At 42.2% G+C, this 23,953-nt stretch overlaps 1 protein-coding gene across 2 annotated transcripts in view; it reads right to left on the reverse strand.

Moving 5' to 3' along the window:
• Positions 1 to 8,703: 8,703 nt before the first annotated feature.
• LOC144986813 (uncharacterized) overlaps positions 8,704 to 23,953 on the reverse strand; it is a 57,839-nt gene continuing 42,589 nt past the window's right edge. For both annotated transcript variants that reach the window (XM_078935025.1, XM_078935029.1), the window contains exons 2-3: positions 17,749 to 18,312; positions 8,704 to 12,586 (exon numbers count right to left, since the gene is read on the reverse strand). In XM_078935025.1, the coding sequence (XP_078791151.1) occupies positions 10,470 to 12,586; positions 17,749 to 18,312 (2,681 nt within the window). In that variant the 3' untranslated portion in view covers positions 8,704 to 10,469. The remainder of the gene's footprint in view (positions 12,587 to 17,748; positions 18,313 to 23,953) is intronic.

Consider the following 23,953-nt stretch of genomic DNA (forward strand, 5'->3'; position numbering starts at 1 on the left):
GAACCATAGTTCTTAAGGCCGACATTTCTGCTGCTGATGCATTGGAAAACTTGTAGGTGGTGTTAAGGAGTCTCAGCAATGCGTACCTGTTGATCTCGATGTGGTCCCTTACTTCTCCCACTCCGAGCCATGGAAAGAGTGACTGTCCGAATTTTGCTCCTCCACCCCAGATGCGGAACTCCCATGGGACTTCAGTAGTGGTAGTCATTTGTAGGACGTTCATGTGGAACTCCGGAGCAGCACGTTTCTGTCGTGCGGGGTGGGGTGTTTGGACGGTTCTGTTCATGAAGAACACAGGTGGAACTAGAGGGACCAGAGCACAAAGTCCTCCCCAGTTTGGAGGAAGGGATGCATAGGCAGTGTGTCCGCACAGGAAATACCAATCAGCCAGGACCCTGGATCCTCGGTCCCCAGGCACTATGGGGCTGCAACCCGCTTGGTCTTGCCTACCTTTGGTCTGGTTTCTTATGTCAAATGTTCGTTTGATCAGGAGTAATCCACAGCTTCCTCTGATCCTGTTGGCATTCTTCATACAAGCTGAGTAGTTAGATCGAACTGTAAGATTGTAATAGATTGTAATTGATAGGTTAAGGTAACGTTACACAGATGCCAGGGCACCATGCCCACTTTCACTGTGCCATTGTTGTATACAAAACGTCCAAGTGAGCCAGGCTTCATGCTCACCAAAGATATCACCTCCGGGAGCTTAATGGTGTCTTGTGGTAGTGGCAACAGGTCTCTCATTGGGCCACACGGTCCACGGGGGTTATTGGGAGGAACCCAAAACCGCTCAGAGTAATTCCTTTTGCTCCAGGAGTTGAATGTCCTCCTGTTAGTTCGGTTGTAGCCAGGGTGTGTGCTAAGTTCATACAGGCAATCTTGTTGTCTTTTGGTGATATTGCCTGGGCGGAGACCTGTATTGTGGGAAGCATACGGCATGAAAGTACACACATAACAGCTAGTGATGTTGCTGTCGTGTGCAGTTCTGTTCATCAGTTGCCACCAGAGATTGGTACTGTAGGAATGATCGTGGGTGGCAATATTGAGGTGAGTTGTCTTTTCATACAGATCCCATGAGCGGTGGACGAGGTTGATACCGCCTTCTCCCGGTTTCTCCATTGCTAGGAAAGTCAGTGCGACAAGAAGACATGCTACAGTCACAGCACAGCTCCGCACCCACCTGCTGCGGTCTCCCAGCAGTGGGCCTTCCATGCTGCTAGGTTGCAGAGTCACTTCAAAGATCCAGGTTCTAATGGATGTTGGGTTCGGCTGGTTTCTTCGCTGACGATTGAGACGAACCGCCACTAAAAGACGGAACCCCTTTGTAGTCAGACTTCACCACAACAGCCTCCTTTAGGCCTCTGGTGCACGCTGCAACTTACAGTGACTGAGATGTATCCAGCTGGGGCGTTCAGCTATTTTTACTGCCGTGGGTGTTATTAGGAGGACTTGGTATGGTCCCTCCCACCGTGGGCTGGCCCAGTTCTTCCTTTTTAGGACTTTGATGAACACCCAGTCGCCTGGTTTCACCGGTGAGCTTTCCTGTGGAGATAAGGAGTCAGATGGCAGGATATTTGCATTGGACACCTCCTTTTGGTTTATCATTCTTATGATAAAATCTGCTATTGTTTGTTCTTCATTTGCTTTTTGTAAGTCTGTGGCTACTATAGGTAACCTATAGGGCCTTCCATAGACTATTTCAAAGGGTGTCAGACCATCTGATGTAGGTGTGATTCTCATGTATAGTTTTACTAGATCTAAACACTGTGGCCATGGTCTTCCTGTTGTTTCCATGCATTTTTTGAGTCTGCTTTTTACTGTTCCATTTGTGCGTTCCACAAGTCCTGCACTTTGTGGGTGGTATGCACAGTGATTTTTCAACGTCATTTTTAGGCTGGCGGCCATGTTTTGGATGATGGTGTTAACAAAATGGGCTCCATTATCACTATATATAATTTCTGGTATTCCATAATTGGGAATGATGGTTTTACAGATACCTTTTGCTACTGAGATCGCGTCTGCTTTTTTGGTAGGGATTATTTCTACCCACTTTGAGAATGCGTCTATTAGCACAAGGCAGTACTTATAGGGGCCACTTGCAGTAAGTTCAATGAAATCCATGTGTAATACCTGGAAAAGGCTAGGATGGCTTAGGAATAGTTCCCCGCTTTGGTCGCATGTTACCCTGTGGGTTATGCCGTATACAGGTAGGGCATGTTGTACAAAACCTTTTTAAGTACGATTGTAGGCCAAATGCTGTAAAGTGACTTTGTATGAGCACTGTCATTCCTCCTGTCGACACATGGCATGGCCCATGTGTCGCAACTGTCGCTGCTTTGAACAATGATTTCGGGAGTACAGGTTTACCATGCAGTTCATAAATTTGTTTTTCATTTATTTCTGCTCCTTTTGATAACCACAATTTCTTTTCCTGCAGTGGAGCTGAGCTTTGCATGTCATGCAAGATGCTAGTGTCTATGAGTTGTGTGTTTTCTGTTTCTGCAGAGTATGTTCCTGTGTTGTGGTGTCCTCCTGCAGCTTGTTTTGCAATTTTATCAGCAAGCCTGTTCCCTATTGAGATTGTGTCCATGTTTGCAGTGTGTGCAGCACATTTACAAACTGCTAACCTTGATGGGGCCTTTATGGCTTGTAAGAGGTTAAGTAAAAGTTGTGCGTGGGTGATGGGTTTGCCTGTGGAAGTTTTCATTCCTCTGCGTTCCCATTGTTTGGCAAAATAAAAAAGTGTGGAAAAAGCGTACTGGCTGTCTGTGTACACTGTAAGGTCTTTCCCTTTGGCTAATTCACATGCTCTGGTTAACGCTATAATTTCAGCTGCTTGTGCTGACATGCTAGGAGGGAGCTGAGCTGCTTCAATGATTGTTTTAGGTAACTGGACAACGGCGTAGACAGTTTGTTTTTTTCCCATTTCCGTTTTTGAGCAAGAACCGTCAACAAACCAAGTCATGCCGGTCGTTAAAGGCGTGTCAGTTAAGTCTGGACGTGGTAACTGTAACTTGTCGGTTGCTTCCAGGCAATTCTGTGGCTCTCCATCTTTTGGGAGAGGTAGCAATGTTGCTGGGTTTAGAATGTTGCACCGAGTGATTGTGATGTGTGGTTGGGCTAATAACGTAGCTGTATAAGAGAGATGTCTCGCAGGTGAAAGCAAGTTCATTTTGCTTTGTAGAAGTAAAACGTCAACGGCATGAGGGACTAAAAGTTGTAAAGGATGAAATAATATTACATTTGCCGAGGAGGTTACAGCCATCGATGCAGCACAAACGGCCTGTACACATGGTGGTAGAGATTGGGCAACCCGATCAAGCTTTTTGGAGTAAAATGTAATTTGTCTCCGTGCTTTTGCATGAGCACAGAGGTCATGTACCCCTCCCTGCAGTCCACTGTCTGCACGAACAGTTTGGAATAGTTAGGCAGTGCTAATGTGGTAGTGTTGATTAGGTCTTGTTTAAGGTTTATAAATGCTTTTTCCGCCTCTTGTGTCCACTGTATCTTATCTGTCATGGTCATTGGTTTTGCGTGAATCAGGTCAAGGAGGGGTTGAGTGACAACCGCATAGTGGGGTATCCAAGCACGGCAGTAGTTGCACAACCCGAGAAAAGACATCATTTGCTTTTTAGTTTGTGGCTTGGGGGTGTCTGCCACAGCTTGTTTTCTGGTAAAATGGATTTGTTTTCCTGCAGCTGTCAGAGTGTGACCTAGGTATGTGACTTCCTCCTTTACCCATTGCAGTTTTGCCTGGCTTACTTTATTTCCTGTCTTGTGGGGGTGGCGCAGCAGCGCAAGGGAATCTTGTTTACAGCTTTCTTTATCTTCACTTGCTACTAGTATGTCGTCTACGTACACTATGAGCTGGCTTTTAGGTGATAGCTGCAGATCAGAAAGGCAGGCCATAATGGCCTGTGTAAAGATAGTGGGAGAGTCTGCAAAACCTTGGGGGAGTCTGGTATATGTGTATTTCGCACCATTGTAAGTAAATGCAAACCAAAATTGGGAATCTGGATGTATTGGGATAGAGAAAAATGCATTACTTAGATCTACCACTGAAAAAAACTTATGGTTTGGCTTGAGGGAGTTCAGCAGTGTGTGTGGGTCTGGTACTAATGGGGCTCTGGTCTGCACTGCTTCATTTACTGCTCTTAAATCCTGGATCATACGCCAATCTGTTTTGTTTGCTTTCTGTACAGGGAAAATAGGTGTGTTACAAGGGGAGTCAGGGCATGGGCGGATAATGCCACTTTTCAGTGATTGCTCTATGACTGGTTTCATACCGACTGCAGCTTCTGGTTTTAAGGGGTATTGTCTAATTCGGGGATGCCAAGATGATTTCGGGGTGATATGGACAGGTGGAATGGACCTTAGTAGCCCTACATCCGTAGGACCTTTGGTCCATAGGTCATCTGGTATCTCGGCCAGGTCTGCTAAATCTCTGTCTGTAAGGTAAATTTCAGCTTGTCATTGCAGGGGGTGGACTGCTGCTGTTCCAGTGAGCACTCCAGTATGTGTAGTGCGCCACATGTTGGTGGATGGGCTGTAAGCCCAGCGAGAGTCATCAGAGTTGTAATCAGTGGCTGCACATGCCAGTTTTAGCCTTTGTCCCATATCTGTCCATGAGATGTTTTCGGGCTTAAAAAGGGGAATGTGGGGGACTGCGTCTAACTGATATGGAGGTTCTGAGGGTGGGACCACATGCACGGCTGCGAGTGAACGCCTATCTGTATATAAATGTGTCGCTCCCACAAGGATCTGATGCTGAGAGCAGAAGTTCAAAATGTTTGGGTCAGACGGGTCGTTGTAAATTGCCATAGTAATCTGAAAATTACTATAGGCCATTTCATTTTGCGGTTCTTCTAACGATTCTTGTGCGGTGGACAGCATGCAGGTCAATTGTATGTGATTGTCGTCTGGGAGCAAATCATATGAACAGTACACTCTCTGATCTATTTCAGTGTCAGCGACGTAGGAACCTTGTGGTGTTCTAAAAGCTTGCATGCCGTCTTTTACTGGAACCACAGCAATTCCTAGTTTTACCATTAGGTCACGTCCTAATAAGTTAACGGGGCATTTTGGGGACATGACTACTGTTGCACTGATTTCTTTTCCTGTTTCCGGGTCTATAATGCTTAGGGGTTTAGACACGTTTTCAGTTTCGATTTGACCATTTGCTGCCTTTACTTTTATTTGATGTTTGGATCTCATTATTCCTGGTACCTGCGTTTTCACAACGGTTTTACATGCTCCGGTGTCACAAAGAAATGGTATGTCTTTGCCATTTAATGTTAACATTACCCATGGTTTTTCATAAAGGGTGTTTAAAATGTTCCAAGCTGAGCAAACGTCTACTATTTCATTAAGATTGCTTTGGTCATCATCTAGTCAGAAATCATTCCCATGCAAATGGCATGATTGCTGATTAGGTGGTTTATTGGGTTGTCCGTGATTCGGACCTTGTTTGTTGTTTGGGCATTCTGCTGACCAGTGGCCGTGGCCACCACAGCACCAACAGTCTTCTGAGCGATTAGGGCCTTTTCTTCCCCTGGGATTACCACGTCCTCTGCCTCGCCCACGCCCACGCCCTCGCCCGCGAGGTGTGGGTCCGTGGAAAAACACTGCAGAGTGTGGAAGAGCATCTGAGGTGAAAAACACATCAGGGTTTTTCTTTTCTTTTGTAATTCTTTCAGCGTGACGGGCCCATGTCATGGTTTGTGGTACTGAGCTGTCATCAGATTCAACGTGATGGGTACGAACCCATTCACTAATTTCTGGCCGCGATGCTTTCAGGAGACCATTTTTTAACTGTTGTTGGTAAGCTGAGGCTGGGTCCTCATTGTGTGTAATGCCACTGTGGGTCTTAAATTCTTTTTCAAAGCGGAGGGCAAAATTGTCTACCGGCTCCCCTGTTTTTTGTTTTATCCCTGCCAGGTGGGAGTAGTTTGCTTTCTTCTTGAATATTGTTCTAATTCTGCCTTCCAAAGCTGTCCAGGCTCTGTCATAGCTGCTGGACAGTGCGTCGACAGGGGCGGGAAAAACTTCATTTTGGCCATCTCTGCCTGTATAATCCCCTCTTACTCTAGCCCAATTTTTTCCCACTGATGTTTGGGCTGCTTGGCCAGCCTCATACCCATTTAGTCTGTACGAGAGTATAAGATCTCTCATATCTTCTATCCACTTCTCTACATCTTCATCAATGGGATTCAGCCCTTCAACAGCCCTTCGAGCTTCTTCCAGGGTCCAGGGTCGGAACACATAAAGGTGTTCGGGCTCTCTTTCGCCTGGATTTGGATTAGCCACCTGAATCATTGGATATGTTTCTGTTCCCTCAGCCCGATATCTGAGGGGGGATTTTAGCTCGGATCTGTCTCTGAAATCGTAAGTAGGGGGCTTAGGTGGGGGTGGAGGTGGGGGCAGAGAGGTAAGGTCTGGGTATAATGAAAGGGAGACACGGGGACTGGTTAGGGACAAACGTTGTACTGCGGGTGTTTCCTCAGTTTTTGACTGTAGCATGTCGGCTACTCCCGCAGCCTGATGGCGTCTGCCGCAGAGCTGGGTTTCGTTATCTTCCGGACGTACAAACATGGTGATAGGAGTCCCTGCTTCTTTTGATTTGTTTGCTTTTTTGTCTTTCGCAGCCTGGAAATCTTTTTTACGTTTATCTGCTTCTCTAAGCCAGTGTCTTGCACAATCTAATTCTTTTTGTTTGTCTTCCATTTTTTTCTTATCTCTGGTTTTTCCAGCTACGCTTGCCTCTAGTTTAACAACTACTTCTTTCCATTCTTCTGTTTTTAGCTGTCCTTTCACACCATACTTTTTCTTCCATTTTAACATATATCGCATGCTGTTTGGGTCTTTTCGTGCCATATATTTTTCGTCCCCCTGTAAAGGAGCCCCGTCAGGGGATTTACTCATGTTACTACCCATAATCACACTGTAGGACGGTGAATTTAAACACAAATCAATTCTAATCGTCTGCAGTCCACACTTTTGAGATTATAGAAAAAATGCAAAAGGAAACCTCCGAGATAACTTTGGTGACCTCGGCCAACCAGGAGGTATGGCACGCTATGTCCCGAGTTCCTGGTCCAGGGAGATCGAACTGGCTCGAATCTCCGACACCAAGGTCACTTTGATATTAATGCGCAAATATACAAATTTTATTATACAATCATGAAAAAAAAGAGGATGCAAACACTCCAAGATTACTTTGGTGACCTTGGCCAACCAGGAGGTATGGCACGCTAAGTCCCGAGTTCCTGGTCCAGGGAGATCGAACTAGCTCGAATCTCCGACACCAAGGTCACTTTGATATTAATGTGGAAAATAGGAGGAGAAAAATAAAGAAAAGAAAAGAAAGAAAGAAAAATATTTTAAAAAATTATTATTTTTTATTTATTTTATTTTTTATTCCCTTTAGCCAGAAACCTTTTCTGCTATTTCTATTCTTTGGGCTTGGGACTGGTTACCCGTTTTAGCCAGAAACCTTTTCTGCTATTTTATTCTTTGGGCTTGGGACTGGTTACCCGTTTTAGCCAGAAACCTTTTCTGCTATTTTATTCTTTGCGCTTGGGACTGGTTACCCATTTTAGCCAGAAACCTTTTCTGCTATTTTATTCTCAACACTGTGATCGTATGCAAAACTCACTCAGTCCTGTTGGTTCCGGTCGGATCTCGTCAAGCCACCCCTGGCAGTTGAGGGTTAGACCTATGACGCTGGCCCGGCGAAGAATTTCACCTCCCGGGACTTTCTTCCGGACGGCCTATGTTGTCCGGGCGTGATCACGGCTTCAGCGCGTCGTCCTCAGTCCACCACCGGTGGGTATGTTGAGATCCGGGTCACGGCACCAAGATGTCAGGGTTTTGACTTTTTCCTTAATAAAGAGAAGAACCACACAGGAGATGAGAACTTTTGCTAGACTTCTGCAGAAGGAGAATCAGTCTGTCACAGCGCAAACTGTCACAGAGGAGTTCTGCCATCCTAGTGCATGGAGCCTTCTTTTATCGAAAACTGAAGGTTGCAGACATGAATGTGGGTCATTTAATCAGAAACAACAAGAACATCATATTCTCGTATAATCAGAGCTTTTCAAGTCATTGTTTTCTTACTGAAAGATAGAAATGAGACAAACATATTATGGAGATTATAGTGTGCACGCAAATGATAATTATTTAACTCTAACAGGAATCATTCATTGACTGGATTAAAATGTTATATCACAACCCCAATGAATCTTTTTCTGGGAAGAGGAACTAGGCAGGGTTGCCCACTTTCCCCTTCTCTTTTTGCTATAATTATTACAAGCTTCTGAAAAGACCTTCCTCAGTAGGGTGGCTGGGGGCTCCTTTAGAGATAGGGTGAGAAACTCGGTCATCCGCGGAGAGCTTGGAGTAGAACCACTTCTCCTCCACATTGAAAGAACCCAGTTGAGGTGGCTCGGCCATCTAGTCTGGATGACTTCTGGGGAGGTGTTCGGGGCATGTCCCACTAGGCGGAGGCCCCGGTAGAAGACCCAGGACACACTGGAGAGACCAAAATTTATGTACCAAAAGTGGAGAATATCAACAAACCTACACTTAAACTTACCCTGGTTCGTCACATACTCTCCTTTTTGGAACAGATTCCAGCTTTGGAACCAGCAGAGAAACAACAAACAGCAGAAACCCACACTGTGAGAAAGACTCCACACATCTGACTGATGTTTACGCCCACTTTATTCTTCACAGTAAAGATTGGGACAGAAAACTGAGAACCAAAAAGAACAGAGGAACAGTTCTAATGTCTACTAGAAAACATGAATCAAAAGAACACCCAACACAAACACCAGACTGGTTTTTATCCGCCTTTTCCTTCATACATTTTTACTAAATCTTTTTTCACTAAACTGTTATTTGCTAACAAGACTAACAAAATATAAACGGTATTTCATATTTTCTGCTTCGTGTTAGAATTAGAGAAGTGTAAAAATAATTCTAGTGTTGTCTTGGTAACACACAGAATTAGACAACACTGTCTCAGCATTAACTACAACAATGCTTAACCTTTACACATTTAAACAATATAATATAAGTCCACAAATTTACTAATAAAAATCAACCAGCAAAAATAGAACAATATTAACATTTCATGAAAAATCAAATCTTATCCGTAGGATTCATAACAACACATTTCTATTTACAGGTGTATCTAAAAGAATTACTTCATCAACAACTTAAATATTTTTGTCATTCATTACAAAAAGTGAAACACATGATGTATAGAATCATTACACAATACTTTATTTTATCAATGGTATAAAAGTGGGTTATAGATGATGAAGCCCTAAGAAACAGTGTGTTAGAAAATAAGAATATCAGTAAAACAAAACAAAAAGAATGTTGTCAGACTTTTGAAAACGTAATTTCTATGCATTCAATCCATTGTGCCTCCTTTTAATTGAATGACTGCATCAATGTGGTATGGAGGTCATCATGTGGCTCTGTGTTCATGTAATGAAATCTTAGGTTACTTTGATAGCATCTTTATTATTGAGTCTGGCAAGTCATCTTCCTCATCACTAGTTTTGAAAAAGGTCAGGTTTTTGACACAGCAACTGACCAGGGTGGGCCAAAGAATCCCTTGGCTGCTTCAATTCCGATGCATCCAAAGAGATTCATTAACGTCTTTGTTTTCCTCATCTGATCTGCTATCTGGCTCTAAACTGTATGGTTCTAATATTGCTCACAGTTTTCTTTTACACTAATGTTAGCTTGGACTTGTGAGTAGAGCTGTGACGGTGTGGGATTTTTGATCACCGCAGTTAACTGCCAAACACAAAATCCCCGGCGGCCGCGTTGCAAATGAATACAATTACAACGCAGTATTCTTTATAAACAAGTTAAAGTAACAACTAACTACTACAAATCTAACTAATGAACTAACTATATAGGTGTTGTAGAATGTCGGATGAGGATGTATTGTGCTGCTGAAACCGCGCATGTGCGTGCACGCATAGGTAGAGGGAATGTGCCGTGTGCAGCGTGGAAGGAGTGAGAGGTGAGAAGGAGAACACTAATCAAAGGTTTCCCCCAGAAACCCTTGAACTCTAAACACAGGACTAGCAGAAAAAGTGTTGTGATGAGGTCATCACGGTGATGCGGTTATCGTCACACCCCTTCTTGTGAGGTGCAATGAGCTAGCAGAAAAGCATGTAAATGAAGTCATGTTGGAAAAATTAGCAGAGCTAAATTCAGTGAAAACAGTCTCGTCCACAACGTAGTAGAGCATTTCATATGAATTACAGCTGTACTGCAGAAAGTATGTCTTAAATACAACACAGGCTAAAAACTGCAAAATCATGTTAAACACCATCTAGAACGATTTTACAATTGAAAAATATTTTTTCACTTTTTTCACATAATTCTTAAAGATGAGTTCTCGTGTGTGTTTTGAGATCAGATATGCGACTAAAGCCCTTTGAACATTATTTACAAGAAAAAGGCTTCTCTCCTTTGTGGGTTCTCATGTGTGTTTTGAGATGAGATATTTGACGAAAACTTTTATTACATTCTTTATAAGAAAAAGGCTTCTCTCCTATATGATTCTCTCCTGTATGAGCTTTCATGTGTCTCTTGAGAGCAGATATGTGACTAAAGCATTTTGTACATTCTTTACATGAAAAAGGCTTCTCTCCTGTATGATTCTCTCCTGTATGAGTTCTTGTGTGTCTTTTTAGAGCAGATATGCAACTAAAGCATTTTGGACATTCTTTACAAGAAAAAGGCTTCTCTCCTGTATGAGTTCTCATGTGTATTTTGAGAGCAGATATGCGACTAAAGCATTTTGGACATTCTTTACAAGAATAAGGCTTCTCTCCTGTATGAGTTCTTGTGTGTCTTTTTAGAGCAGATATGCAACTAAAGCATTTTGGACATTCTTTACAAGAATAATGCTTCTCTCCTGTATGAGTTCTCGTGTGTGATTTGAGATGAAATATATGACTAAATCTTCTTTTACATTCTTTACATGAAAAAGGCTTCTCTCCTGTATGAGTTCTCGTGTGTCTTTTGAGATCAGTTTTGCAACTAAAGCGTTTTGTACATTCTTTACAAGAAAAAGGCTTCTCTCCTGTATGAGTTCTCGTGTGTCTTTTGAGAACAGATATACTAATAAAGCGTTTTTTACATTCTTTACAAGAAAATGGCTTCTCACCTGTATGAGTTCTTAAGTGTGTTTTAAGATAAGATAAATCACTAAAACTCTTTTTACATACATTACAAGAAAAAGGCTTCTCTCCTGTGTGAGTTCTCGTGTGTATTTTGAGAGCAGATATGCGACTAAAACTCTTTTTACATTCTTTACATGAAAAAGGCTTTTCTCCTGTATGAGTTCTCATGTGTGTTTTGAGATCAGTTATGCAAATAAAGCATTTTGTACATTCTTTACAAGAAAAAGGCTTCTCTCCTGTATGAGTTCTCGTGTGTCTTTTGAGAGCAAATATGCGACTAAAGCATTTTGTACATTCTTTACAAGAAAAAGGCTTCTCTCCTGTATGAGTTCTCATGTGTCTTTTGAGAACAGATATGCTAATAAAGCGTTTTGTACATTCTTTACAAGAAAAAGGCTTCTCTCCTGTATGAGTTCTTATGTGTGATTTAAGATAAGATAAATCAGTAAAACTCTTTTTACATTCTTTACAAGAAAAAGGCTTTTCTCCTGTATGAGTTCTCGTGTGTCTTTTGAGAGCAGATATGCGACAAAAGCTTTTTGTACATTCTTTACAAGAAAAAGGCTTCTCTCCTGTATGAGTTTTTATATTAGTTCTGAACTGACACCCGTAACCTAAAGTTTTACGGCTTTCTGTACAGATACGATGTCTGTCATCTGACTTATTTTTCGTGTTAGCAAAGAGATTGCTAACAATTCTTGAGCTTTCACAAGACTTTACAGAAGAAAGTATCTTTTTGCTAGAAGATCGTTTAGGTCTCTTAAATAAAGTTGAGTTTGTGAAGTTTTTTCCAACATCAGAGTCACACTGGCTTTCTGACACGTGAGAGCTGTCCACACTTTGGGCATGACTTCTGTCTTTTTTCTTCCTCTGATCTCTGTTCTGTGGCTCTGTCTCTTCATCTGTAGTTGATGTTGATTCTGTCTCTTCATCTGTAGTTGATGTTGATTCTTCATGTTGGTTTCCTTCTTCATCCTGACTATCAGTTACATTAAAGCTCTGCTGATTGTTTAGATCTGCTTCACTGTTCTCATCTTCGTCACAAGTAGGAATCTCAATCAAGGCATCAGTCTCCTGCTTCAGATCAATATGCTCCTTATCCTGACTTATGTAGAACCCTTCCTCTTTCTCTTTCATTAGTAAAGGTTCTAGTTCTTCTACTTTCTCTTCTTTAATCAGTGCGGGTTTGTGTTCCTCTTGTTCCTCTTTAATCTGTGGAGGTTCTGGTTCCTCATGTTCCTCTTTACTATGTCGAAGTTCTGGTTCCCCCTGTTCATCTTTAATTACTCGAGGCTCTTGTTCCTCTTGTTCCACTCTTAAATTCGTCTGCTGGTTGCACAAATCCTCTTTACTCACATAATGCTGAGGGAGGACTGCAGAGACAAATACAAAAAAGGAGACCTTTTATATTTTTAAAGGTCTTTGTGTATTGTCAAGAAATATCGAAATCCTCTTATCTTCAGTTCCTCTAGACTTTAAAAAAACGACAGATTGTAACCTATTAGTTCTCTTTCAAAGTTAAGACAGTTAGAGGTGATGTCAGTTGTTCAGACTTTAGTAGGTCAAACACCTAATTAAGAAAACTTTTAAGTTTTCCAAAAAGGTTACCCAGTTATTTTAACCTATACCTTTTAATAAACCTTTTTATAAACACACAATGATACTCCACACACTAACACACACACCCTCCTCTTTTACAGCACATGTGCTACCAGTAAATTTGCCTCCCCCACCCTCCATATTTTTTATACATTAAATGTGGAAAGGGCACGTCAATGATCAATAAAATGAGCAATAAGACGGGAGCGCACACGCACACAAACTCGCGCACATACTCATGAGACGTGAGCACACACTCGCGTTTCATTGAGTGATGCCTGTCTGTGAGGCGGCCAATGCGTGTGAGAAGAACAGGGAAAGTCAATGTAAGTGGCTACATGCGTGGAGGGGGAGGGGCCTAGAGATAATCGAGCGCACGTAAACATCTGTGGGAAGGAAACACAGACAAATATCCATCCATCCATCTTCTTGACCGTTTGTCCCTTTCGGGGTCACGGGGTTGCCGGAGCCTATCCCGGCCACTTGGGCGTAGGCAAGGGATGCCCTGGACCGGTCGCCAGTCTGTCGCAGGGTAGAATATTATCAATCACACATCCATTCACTCTCACACTCACACCTATGGTCAATTTAGAGTTGCCAATCAACCTATGAAGCATGTTTTTGGATGGTGGGAGGAAGCCGGAGATCCCGGAGAAAACCCACGCATGCACGGGGAGAACATGGAAACTCCACACAGAAAGGTCCCCCATTGATGTTGTGTTTTTCATGTCCCCCAGCCGGGACTTGAACCGGGGGCCTTCTTGCTGTGAGGCAAGAGCGCTAACCACTGCGCCACCTTGCAGCTCACATATCATCCCAACCTGATATGTGCGCGCGTCTGAGTTATGACCAAGCGAACTATTGATTCATTCTTCGACCTGTGGCTAGTGTACCAGTGCCAGAGTCTACACCAGGGGTCTCAAACTCGCGAAGCAAACCATGATTCTCATGCGCGGCTGTCACTGCAGCACATCGCTCCTGCGGGACTTGGGTCAGCTGAGGAGAATAAATGTCACACATCTACATGCGTGACAGCTAACGGGGCTTGAACATTAAACACGTGTGAGCAACAACACGATTTAGTCTTAGGCTACGTTCACACTGCAGGGCTTAATGCTCAATTCGGATTTTTTGAAAAAATCTGATTTGTTTGCTAGACCGTTCACATTTCCAAGTAAATCCGAACTTTTGTGATCTCCAGTGTGACCGTGACACGACCCAAACGAGACCCGCATGCGCAGAAGCCAGAAGAATACTCAACGGTGAACGACGTCACTTGTTTGCGGAGCAGATGTCAACAACAGTGTTGTCAAAAGCGGAGCTCTTTTTGTAATATTAAATTTATTTTCACGAAGGAGCAGCACAATTACAATCTACTCATTTTAAGAAGGCAATGGAGTCGGGGTCGTCTGTACCCACTGTAGTAGAATGAGGAATGTGTATGTGAAAATGTGGAATGTGCAATTGAAAAGATCGGATCTGTGTCATTCAGACTGTCATGAAAAGATCGGAATTTGGCCGCTTAGGGGCAAAAAATTCGGAATTGGGTCGTTTCAGCCTGCAGTGTGAACGTAGCCAAAGACACACTTAAAACACGTGTGGAAAATGCAACGATAGACGTGTTTAAGATGAACTAGCGCCGCGCCTGGATCATTGGGGAGACCAGGCCCAGGGGGGGGGGCATGAAGGCGAAGCTAAAGCGAGACTGAAGGAGCACAGGAGGTTGTTGTCCTTAACATTCAATTTACTTTAAATATGCCTGTTCCCCTTAGTATGATCTGTATTTTGTGATATATCTTTTATAATTATTGTAATGTTTTGTAGTGGATAAAGCCTAGCAAGGCTTATATATATAGGCTTTTATATACGCACATATGCATATATATATATATATATATATATATATATATATATATATATATATATATATATATATATATATATATATATATATATATATATATATATATATATATATATATATATATATACATATACATATATATACATATACATACATACATTCCTGTACTGTCCCCCTTTCCCACTCCCCTCCGGGGGTGCTTCCAGATTACAGTTGGCTCATCCGTGCTCCCTGTACCTGACCAAGAACCTCGTCTTTTTTTTAACTTGTCCTGTCCAACAGCTAAGCAAACAGATGAGAGCTGAAAGCCTTTTGTGTTGGACATGTTTTACTTGGGGTAATGAATCTTATGATACAACAGATGTATATTTAAAAAAAAAACCTTTTGTAACTTCAGCTAAACTTTATTAATGTTAATAATATTTGCAAATATTTTTTGTTGGACTAGACGGAAAAGTAAAAGGAAGAAAGAAGAGAAGGGGGGGCAGAGGGGAAGGGTAGAGGGCTGATTATAGTAGCGAGGGTAAGATCATGAAGCATTAAAAAGCAACAAGTTGCTGGAGCTTTAGAATTACAACTGACAGATGCATGAAAAATCTAAAATGGGCGGGGCCTGTCGACACAATGTTCAATGTTCAACGTTACAAACACACCTGTTGGCTCCAAAAGTGTTCACACACAAACAAGTCTACATGGACATACTACCTACGGTGGCCGACAGGGCTCACACTACATACAAATGGAAAAACGCAACGGCATTACCCAAAGCACAACGGCATTAAGAGACAGCGCAACGGCATTACCCGAAGCACGACGACATAACCGCAGCATTAGCATTAAGCTCAGCACAACGGAAGTGAGGACTTTTTTTTCCGGGAAAAAAATAAAAGCCTGGCAGATTCAAACTATTCGGTACGACAGAATTTTTAGGGCCACCAAAAAAGTAAAATTGTGAAAATTTAAACCGTAAATTTATGAGAAAAAAATGTATTTTTACGATATTAAAGTGGAAGTGAGCATACAGGGCAGCAGCAGCAACAAGTGAACCCTGCAAAGCAGCAGAGCAGACCGACTAAACTTAGTTGAACAGGTGAGCTGAATGTTCATTGATAACGTTTCCAAATGTCTGGAAGTTTAGTTGCTTGATTTATGATTTATTAATGTTTTATTTTTTGATGGTTGGTTTGCAGGATCTCTGCAGGCGATGAAGCCGACGGCAACAGTTATGGAGTGTGCGCGCGCTGTGTGTGTGTGTGTGTGTGTGCGTGCGTGGGTGCGTGTGTGTGTGTTGGAGACCCCGCGTGCATGTGTGAGAGCACGGGCGAAAGAGGGGGGTGAGAGCGCGGAGCGGGAGAGTTTGCGTCTATATTGTGTGATTGAGGACTGAAAACCTTAATAAAAAGATGGTGTCCCTCCCCAGAAGAAGTATTTTGACTTATTAACTCGCTCTGGAGGCTGAGGATCCGAACAGGAAAGTGAACCCCAAACGAGGATCCGTCTTCGGCCCTGGAAAAAATCTCCCCTGCGTTTCCGACCACGGTCAGAAAGAAAAAAAAGAGAAGTTATCGCGCAGGTTCAACAGTATCCCTGCAGCTGTCCACCTGAATCCTTTCTTCCTCCATTAAAGATCAGATCTCTACGTCTGTCTGAGGAGGAGCACTTTCTGGCATTTTCAACGTTCTAATGCTAATATAACAGACTATTTTCATTCCTCTTTATTGTTATATGTTATAACGGGACGTTTCATCTGGAGGAGGAGGCGTATGTAAAACTGTTTACTTCTGCATTGGTGTTCGGATGACAGGTTCATGTCGTAAGGTGACAGATGAACTTCAGGATATGTGAATGAAAAGGAAAATAAAGGCTGCAGCGATTGTCTACACCCAAATGTGTCTCTGAGCTCCTTATTTTATATATGAAACTCCGCTTTACTGACACCGAACCCGGAAAACTGGTTTACACTGAAAATTATCTGATTTTGAGTCGCCAAAAGGTTCAGAATCTCATTGTTTTTTTAAACCTATCCGGAAAAAAAACTTCAGAAAAGGCTCTACATAATCGATGACTTTTTTCTTGTAAATGTACGAGATTTTAAATCGTAAATTCACGAGTTTTTTCCTAGTAAATTTACGACTTAAAAGTCTTAATAAAAAAAAGACAAAGAGCGTTAGATACAGATGTCACTGTGGAGAGCTGAGTAAATTTATTTTTTTAGACAAACGTATTTTGTAAGTAATCTAGTAAGAAAACACCCTAATCTTGTCCAAATATCACGTAGCTCCCAAGAGCGCTGAATAATTTGAAACTGTTTTTTTTTGGTAGGAAAAAAAAGTCCTCATTTCCGTTGTGCTGAGCTTAATGCTAAGGCTGCGGTTATGTCGTCGTGCTGCGGGTAATGCTGTTGCGCTGTCTCTTAATGCTGTTGTGCTGCGGGTAATTTCGTCTTGCTTCGGGTAATGCCGTTGCGTTTTTCCATTTGTATGTAGTGTGAGCCCTGTTGGCCACCGTAACTACCACTTAAATTCACACACGCATATTAAAACATGTGAAACATTTCATTCAGTCACGCAAACTATTTGTGCAAAGGTGAGATAGCACCTGTGCTCGAGTGAGTGTTTATGTTCTTCTGGGGTGGATGATGGAATGAAAAAAGAGGGAGAGAACCCACCTGCCCCCCCCCACCCCCCCCACCAAGGCCCCCACCGCAGCAGCAGCGGCAGCCGGGACCCCCCAACACCCGCACAGTACTGCAGATAGAGAAAGACCTCCTGCCAGGCAACCACATTTGTCACCCTACAGCAGCCCCCAACGCCAGTGAGCAGAGGGGCGCAAGCCTCAGTAGAGAGTGCAAACCTCAGCCCGACCAATAGAGCACTCTCCCCACCACACCCAGCCAGCCCAACGGGCAGCCCCAGACAGGCGGCCGCCTTTTCAACTGGAAGGGACAGAAGAGACTCTTCCAGAACATGCTGTTGATGGACTGCATGTTTGGAGAGCTTGAAGCTCAAGATAGAACCGTTGTTGAAGTGAACATACCGATAGTGTGGAGATGAAGATCAGAGTCACACTGACCTGCTGACATGTGAGAGCTGTCCACACTTTGGACATGACTTCTTTCCCTCCTCTTCCTCTGATCTCTGTTCTGTGGGTCTGTCTTTTCATCTGTAGTTGATGTTGATTCTTCATGTTGGTTTCCTTCTTCATCCTGACTATCAGTTACATTAAAGCTCTGCTGATTGTTTAGATCTGCTTCACTGTTCTCATCTTCCTCATAAGTAGGAATCTCCATCAAGGTATCAGTCTCCTGCTTGAGATCAAGCTGATCTTCATCCTGACTGATGCAGAGTTCCCCTGGTTCCTCTTTAATCTGTTGAGGTTCTCTTTTTTCCTGTTCTTCTTTAATCTGTGGTGCTTCTGGATCTTCTTGTTCCTCTTTAACCTGTGGTGGTTGTGGTTCGTCTTTTTCCACTTTAATCTGCTGTGGTTCTGGTTTTTCCTGTTCTTCTTTAATCTGTTGTGGTTCTGGTTCCTCCAGTTCTTCTTTAATCTGTGGTGCTTTTGGTTCTGGTTCCTCCAGTTCTTCTTTAATCTGTGGTGCTTGTGGTTCCTCTTCAGTCACATAGTGCTGGGGGAGAACTGCAAGGACAAAACCACAGAAAGAATCCCTTTATACTTTAAAAGGACTTTACATCGGTGTGAACTCAATCAACTTCACATCAATGCCACCAAAACCAAGGAGATGGTGGTGAACTTCCGTAGAAAGGCTTCACAGTCTCCACCAGTGGTAATCCAGGGACTGGACATCAAGAGGGTGTTTGTGTAAAGGTACCTGGGTGTTAACATCAATAACAAACTGGACTGGTCAGACAACACAAGGGTCCTGCACAACACAGAGTTGCCTCCACCTTCTGAGGAGACTGAGGTCCTTTGGTGTGTGTTTAGGCCACCACTCAGGACTTTCTATGAAACTGTGGTTGTTTCAGCGCCCTTCTATGCATTGGTCTGCTGAAATGGTGGAATTACAGACAGGGACAAAAAGAAACTGGACAAGCTGGTCAAGAGAGGTAGCTTGGTCCTGGAGGTATTCCAGAAAGCAGGTTATGCTACCTCCCACGGAAAGTTTGAGGCTAAGGAAGTTGGTAACCTCAGCTTTCAGTTCCAGAAATGGAGGTATGTTTTAGGGTATGTCAAGTTGCCATAGCAATTCATGCTTTGATGCCCTGGTCGGGAGCAGGTTTAGTTGAAGCTTAGTTTGTTTACAGAGAGGTGAAGCAGCATGACGTGTCCATTTGAAGATGATTTAGTGGATGAAGAAGCTCAAATAATACATTTTCCACCATGAGAGGGTGATAAAACCACATATGGATGTTGGAAAATTAAACTTATTAACTTTGATATAACGTCATTATTTGCTTCAGTTAAGATGATTAAAAATCTTTTTTTGTTAAATCAATTTGATAATAGCACTTAGTTTTCAGACAGTTATTTTGCTTTCATTCAAATTAATTCAATTAAGTAGGTGTTACTTTGGTGCTGCTGTTAGAGCGGCGGAATCGATTGTGGGATATCAGTCTCTTAGCCTGTCTGGACGGATTTGGGTTTGAGTGCGGGTTTTTGACCAAATGTTTTTAGTGGTTACGCTGTTTTTCTGTGTTTTGTCGTGTTATTTTGTCCTACTTTCTTTAAGTCTCCGCACCACGAGTGAGAGTGAAGGAGAGGATGATGAGTTTATATAGCACCCCATACAGATTATATGCTGTAAAGACCATGTTGGAAAATTCCTAAACGAACGAAGTCTCCTTGCGCTCGTTGTTTCTTTCCTTTTATTGCTATAAAAATGAGTATATCTGCCGACTCCAACTTAGAGATTTGAGAGTTCAAGAATTATGATTAATTATGATGGAAAAATTAGGGGAGCAGGTTTAGCTCAAGCTGGTTTGTGGTGCCTTCCATCCGTGAAACCCAGGTTCAACTCCAGGCTGCTCCCTGTTCCCTTCTCTACCTCTCTGCCAGTCCCAAGCCCAGTTGCTTTGAGAAGGTTGCATCAGGAAGGGCATCCGGCATAAAACATTGCCAAGTAAACCATGCAACTTGTTCGCTGTGGCAACCCCTGATGGGAAAAAGCCAAAAGAGAAAGAAGATGATGGAAAAAATATTAAACTCAATTACTTGTTAACAATTGAAGTAATTCATTTAAGTTGGCAAAACTGGATAAGTTATATATATGCGTCACAAGTAAAATGGAAATAAGATAAGATCTTGCATTTTCTTTGTTCTTTTTCTCCAAGCAAAAACTCTTTCTTTTGCTGACGATGCAGCCGTGTTACTTTGTTGATGAGCATATAATCTTCATACACAGTCATTAAAATCTCCGACTCCGTCTCACTGAAGTGTAGCTCTTTCTTTTTTTCACAACGCGTTTCCATAGTGACTCCAGAAATCGGTGATCTATTGAGAATCTCTTTGTGTACCTGCTGTGAACGTGCGTTAACCCAGGGTTCCAAAGTCAAGCGTAATTACGCCAACTCATATCCAGTCTTTTGGAACCGACATACCCCGAGTAAGCAAGTTCAGGCGGATTTCAGCCAGAGTTCAGGCTTAAAGTCAGGCTAGTTTAAACATGCTTCCTGGAATACCCCCCTGGACTGTCCCCTGGACTCAGTGTATGCATGACTACATTTACATAGAATTTACAATTTGAGTTAATTTAACTTGGGCTAGGACGCTTCTACTCGTGGAGGAACGTGAATGTTTAAAAACCACCGACAAGACATAAGTTGCTAATGTGAATGTATCTACAATGTACAGTGAATACAAAATAAGAGTTTAGTCCAGAGGATGTTTTCTGTCTTGTCTTTATAGTTCTTAAGGCATTAGGATAGGCCCTATGAAAGAGGTTTTTTCTTGTCATTTTTTGGGGGGGAAAGAAAGAAGCACTCCAGCTGTTTTGTTGGATGACAAGGGGGATAGAAAGATCCTACCTTTTTACCAAACAGAATTCATTTAAGCTGGTGCACGGGCCAGCTGCTTCAATCATGGCTGCACTCACCAGTTCACGTTTTATTAAACCGTGCTGATTCAAAACCTGGCTTCAGCTAATAAATGGCAATTTGCAGCAGGGGTACACAGCTCAGCTCTCCCATGAATGCACACCTGTTGGTGCTTTGACATGCCTTGAAAAATGAAAGCCACGTCACCCTAGGTCTTGCTGTATTAACACAAGGGAAGGGAACCAGCAAATTTAAAGTGACAGTCCAGAATTTTTATAAGGAGCGACAGCGCAGAATGTCATTTAAAGGGATAGCGCAGAATTTCACCAGGGTTACACTAAGCTGTCCAGCATCCGGGACAACCCCTGTCAACCTCTGTTCGAGACGGAGAGGACCATGAGTAGCTCGCCGCAGACTACTGCACCCCCCGTGCAAAAAGGAACGCTACCAGTTCTGTCGTTTTTTTGACAGTTATTGATAGATATAATAACTATCAGAAATCCAGGATTTCAGGGAAAGCGGATGGTTTAAGTGAAAAACGTCTGAAATAGATTATGTCTTTCAATCAGACATTATTAAAAACCAGTTGTTTCTTTTATGGAGATTAAGCTATGGAATTACATATCTGCCATAAAATGAAAGGGCGTAAAGACAACTAAGCGGGCGTATTTAGGAACTGAGTGAGTGAACTTTACAACCGCGCTGGCACAATCCTAACTGAGGAGGAACACGGGAATAGAGCAGCTGCAGTTCAGTTAATTTAGATCTTCACAGATTTGGACTTCCTGCTTCAATAACTCCTCTGATCAACGTTCAAATGTGTCAGCAAGTATCTCACTCATTTTGTATTAACACAGAGAGTGAACCACAAAAGCATTTTTAAATAAAAAATATCATTTTTATTGCCTTTTAATCAGAATTGTTCGTTTCAAACTGTGAATGCAAACAGAGCAGCGAGTCGGCTGCCAAGGGACCGTCAACAAAGTGAAACCTCTGTGAAACACCATTCTGTAAAAATCAGTACTAAACTTTTAAAAAGCGATTACATGTCTATATTTATAAGAACTGGTAATGAAGACTCATCAACATAGTCATGCTACATTATTATTATTATACCAAATTTTGTTAGAAAGTCAATCTCTATTTTATTGCTTATAGTTTTTAAAATTTAATAGAGATGTATCATAACATTAATGCTCAATAGCTCTGAAGATACTAAAGCTTCTGTCACCAAACCTCCTGTACTGACTAATCATGACCTTATTGTCCTACTGCAACAAAGATTATGTCATAATTCAAGTTGTTTATCGTTAGGAATTTTTCATATATAAATATTGATCAGATTTGGTCAAAAATGCTCAATAGCGTTGAAGATGCTGTAGTTACTGACACAAAACTTCCTGTACTTCCTGACTAATCATGACCTTATTTTCCTACTACAAAAAATACTATGTAAAAAAATTCTAGCATCTTCAGAGCTATTGAGGATTTTTGACCAAATCGGATCCATTTGTAAATATGAAAAATTCCTATAAATAAACAAAGTGAACTATTGAAATTCTTTATTTTAGTATGACAATAAGCTCATGTTAACTTTAAGCTCATGTTAACTGATAACTTTAGCCATGATTCATATCTATTAAAATTCGAAAAAGTATATGAAACAAGATAAAATGAAGATGGACTTTCCTACAAAATATGTATTGTAACAAGAATATGCTTTATAATAATTTTATGAATTTTTTGTGAGATTATTGATTTTTACACTGTGGTGTTTCACAGTTCAGAGGTTGCACTTTGTTGACGGTCTCTTGACAGCCGGCTGCTGCATGTCTGCATTCACAGCTGAAAGCGAACAATTCTGATTAAAGGGCAAAAAAAATCTATTTTCTTCAGAAATGCATTTGTGGTTCACTCTCTGTGTTAATATAAAAGGATTGAGATACTTGCTGACACATTTGAACGTTGATCAGAGGAGTTATTGAAGCAGGAAGTCTGAATCTGTCGAACCGCTGCTGCCAGAGAATTAAAAATAATGAATCCATGGTTCACAAGTGAGGATGCTGGAAAAACAACTCCGACAAGACAAGAAGACGCATCAGCAGCTGAGTTTACGTGGAAAAGGAAAGGCCTGTGTTGGAAGATCGACTCGAGGCTCAGCGCTGCTACTTCCAGCAGATGACAGTGAAAGCTGTCCATCATCCGCTCCTTTAACTGAGACGCAGCACCCGGGGAGTTACGCCACACTGTGGGACTGCAGGACTTAAACTTGGCCGGAGGTGTCTGTTTTCACTGTTCTTAGGAGCCGCATGGCAGAGACGGACTCTGATGATAAGGAAAGGGAATAACTTGAGTTATTCTGGATTAATGGTCCTGTTTTTATTCATATTTATGCACAAAAAGTTCAGTTTAAAGGTTTAGCTTTAGTGTGATCAGTATTATTCACCCCCTGTGTGACTAAGTTTGATCCCCCTGTAATAGGAGTTTGTGAAATTCATGCATTTTTGTGTAAAATGGGGAAATAAGGATAGAGAACACAAAAGGATGTTGTCAAATTGTTTGTGTGTGTGTGTTGGGGGAAGTGTTACTCACGCAGGGAGTAAGTTAGTGCAGAACCGCCACTGCTTAAAACACAATAAGATGTTAGCAGGGCTCCAGACAGAATTTGAGTGTGCGACTGGATGTAAAATTCAGTTGCACACTCTCAAATTTTGGTCGCAGAATGCGCTACCAGTAAATTTTGTCCCTCCGTATTTTTTATACATTAAACGTGGAAGGAGCACGTCAATGCTCAATGAAATGATCAATAAAATGATAAATGAGACGCGAGCGCACATGCATGCAGACAGACACACAAACTTGCGCGAATACTCATGAGACTGGAGCACACGCGAACACACACTCACGTGTCATTGAGTGATGCCTGAGGCGGCCAATGCGTGATAGAGGAATAGGGAAAGCCACTGTAAGTGGCTAACATGCATGGAGGGGGCGGGGCCTAGAGATAATCGAGTGCGCATAAACATCTGTGGGAAGGAAACGGAGACAAATATCATCACAACCTGATATGTGAGTCTGAGCTTGAGCAAGCGAACTATTGATTCGTTCTTCCGACCTGCAGCTAGTGTACCAGTGCCAGAGTGTACAGCAGGGGTCTCAAACTCGCGAAGCAAACCATGGTTCTCATCATGCACGGCTGTTACGGCAGCAGACTGCTCCCGTTTTGTAATGTATGTAGCCTTTTTTTTTTAATCAGTTGGTATTTTAAATTATTATAATTGATCCCT

The sequence above is a fragment of the Oryzias latipes genome, chromosome 2 (genome assembly GCF_053564925.1).
Source record: "Oryzias latipes strain Hd-rR chromosome 2, Olatipes_Hd-rR_3.1".
Classification (NCBI taxonomy): domain Eukaryota; kingdom Metazoa; phylum Chordata; class Actinopteri; order Beloniformes; family Adrianichthyidae; genus Oryzias; species Oryzias latipes.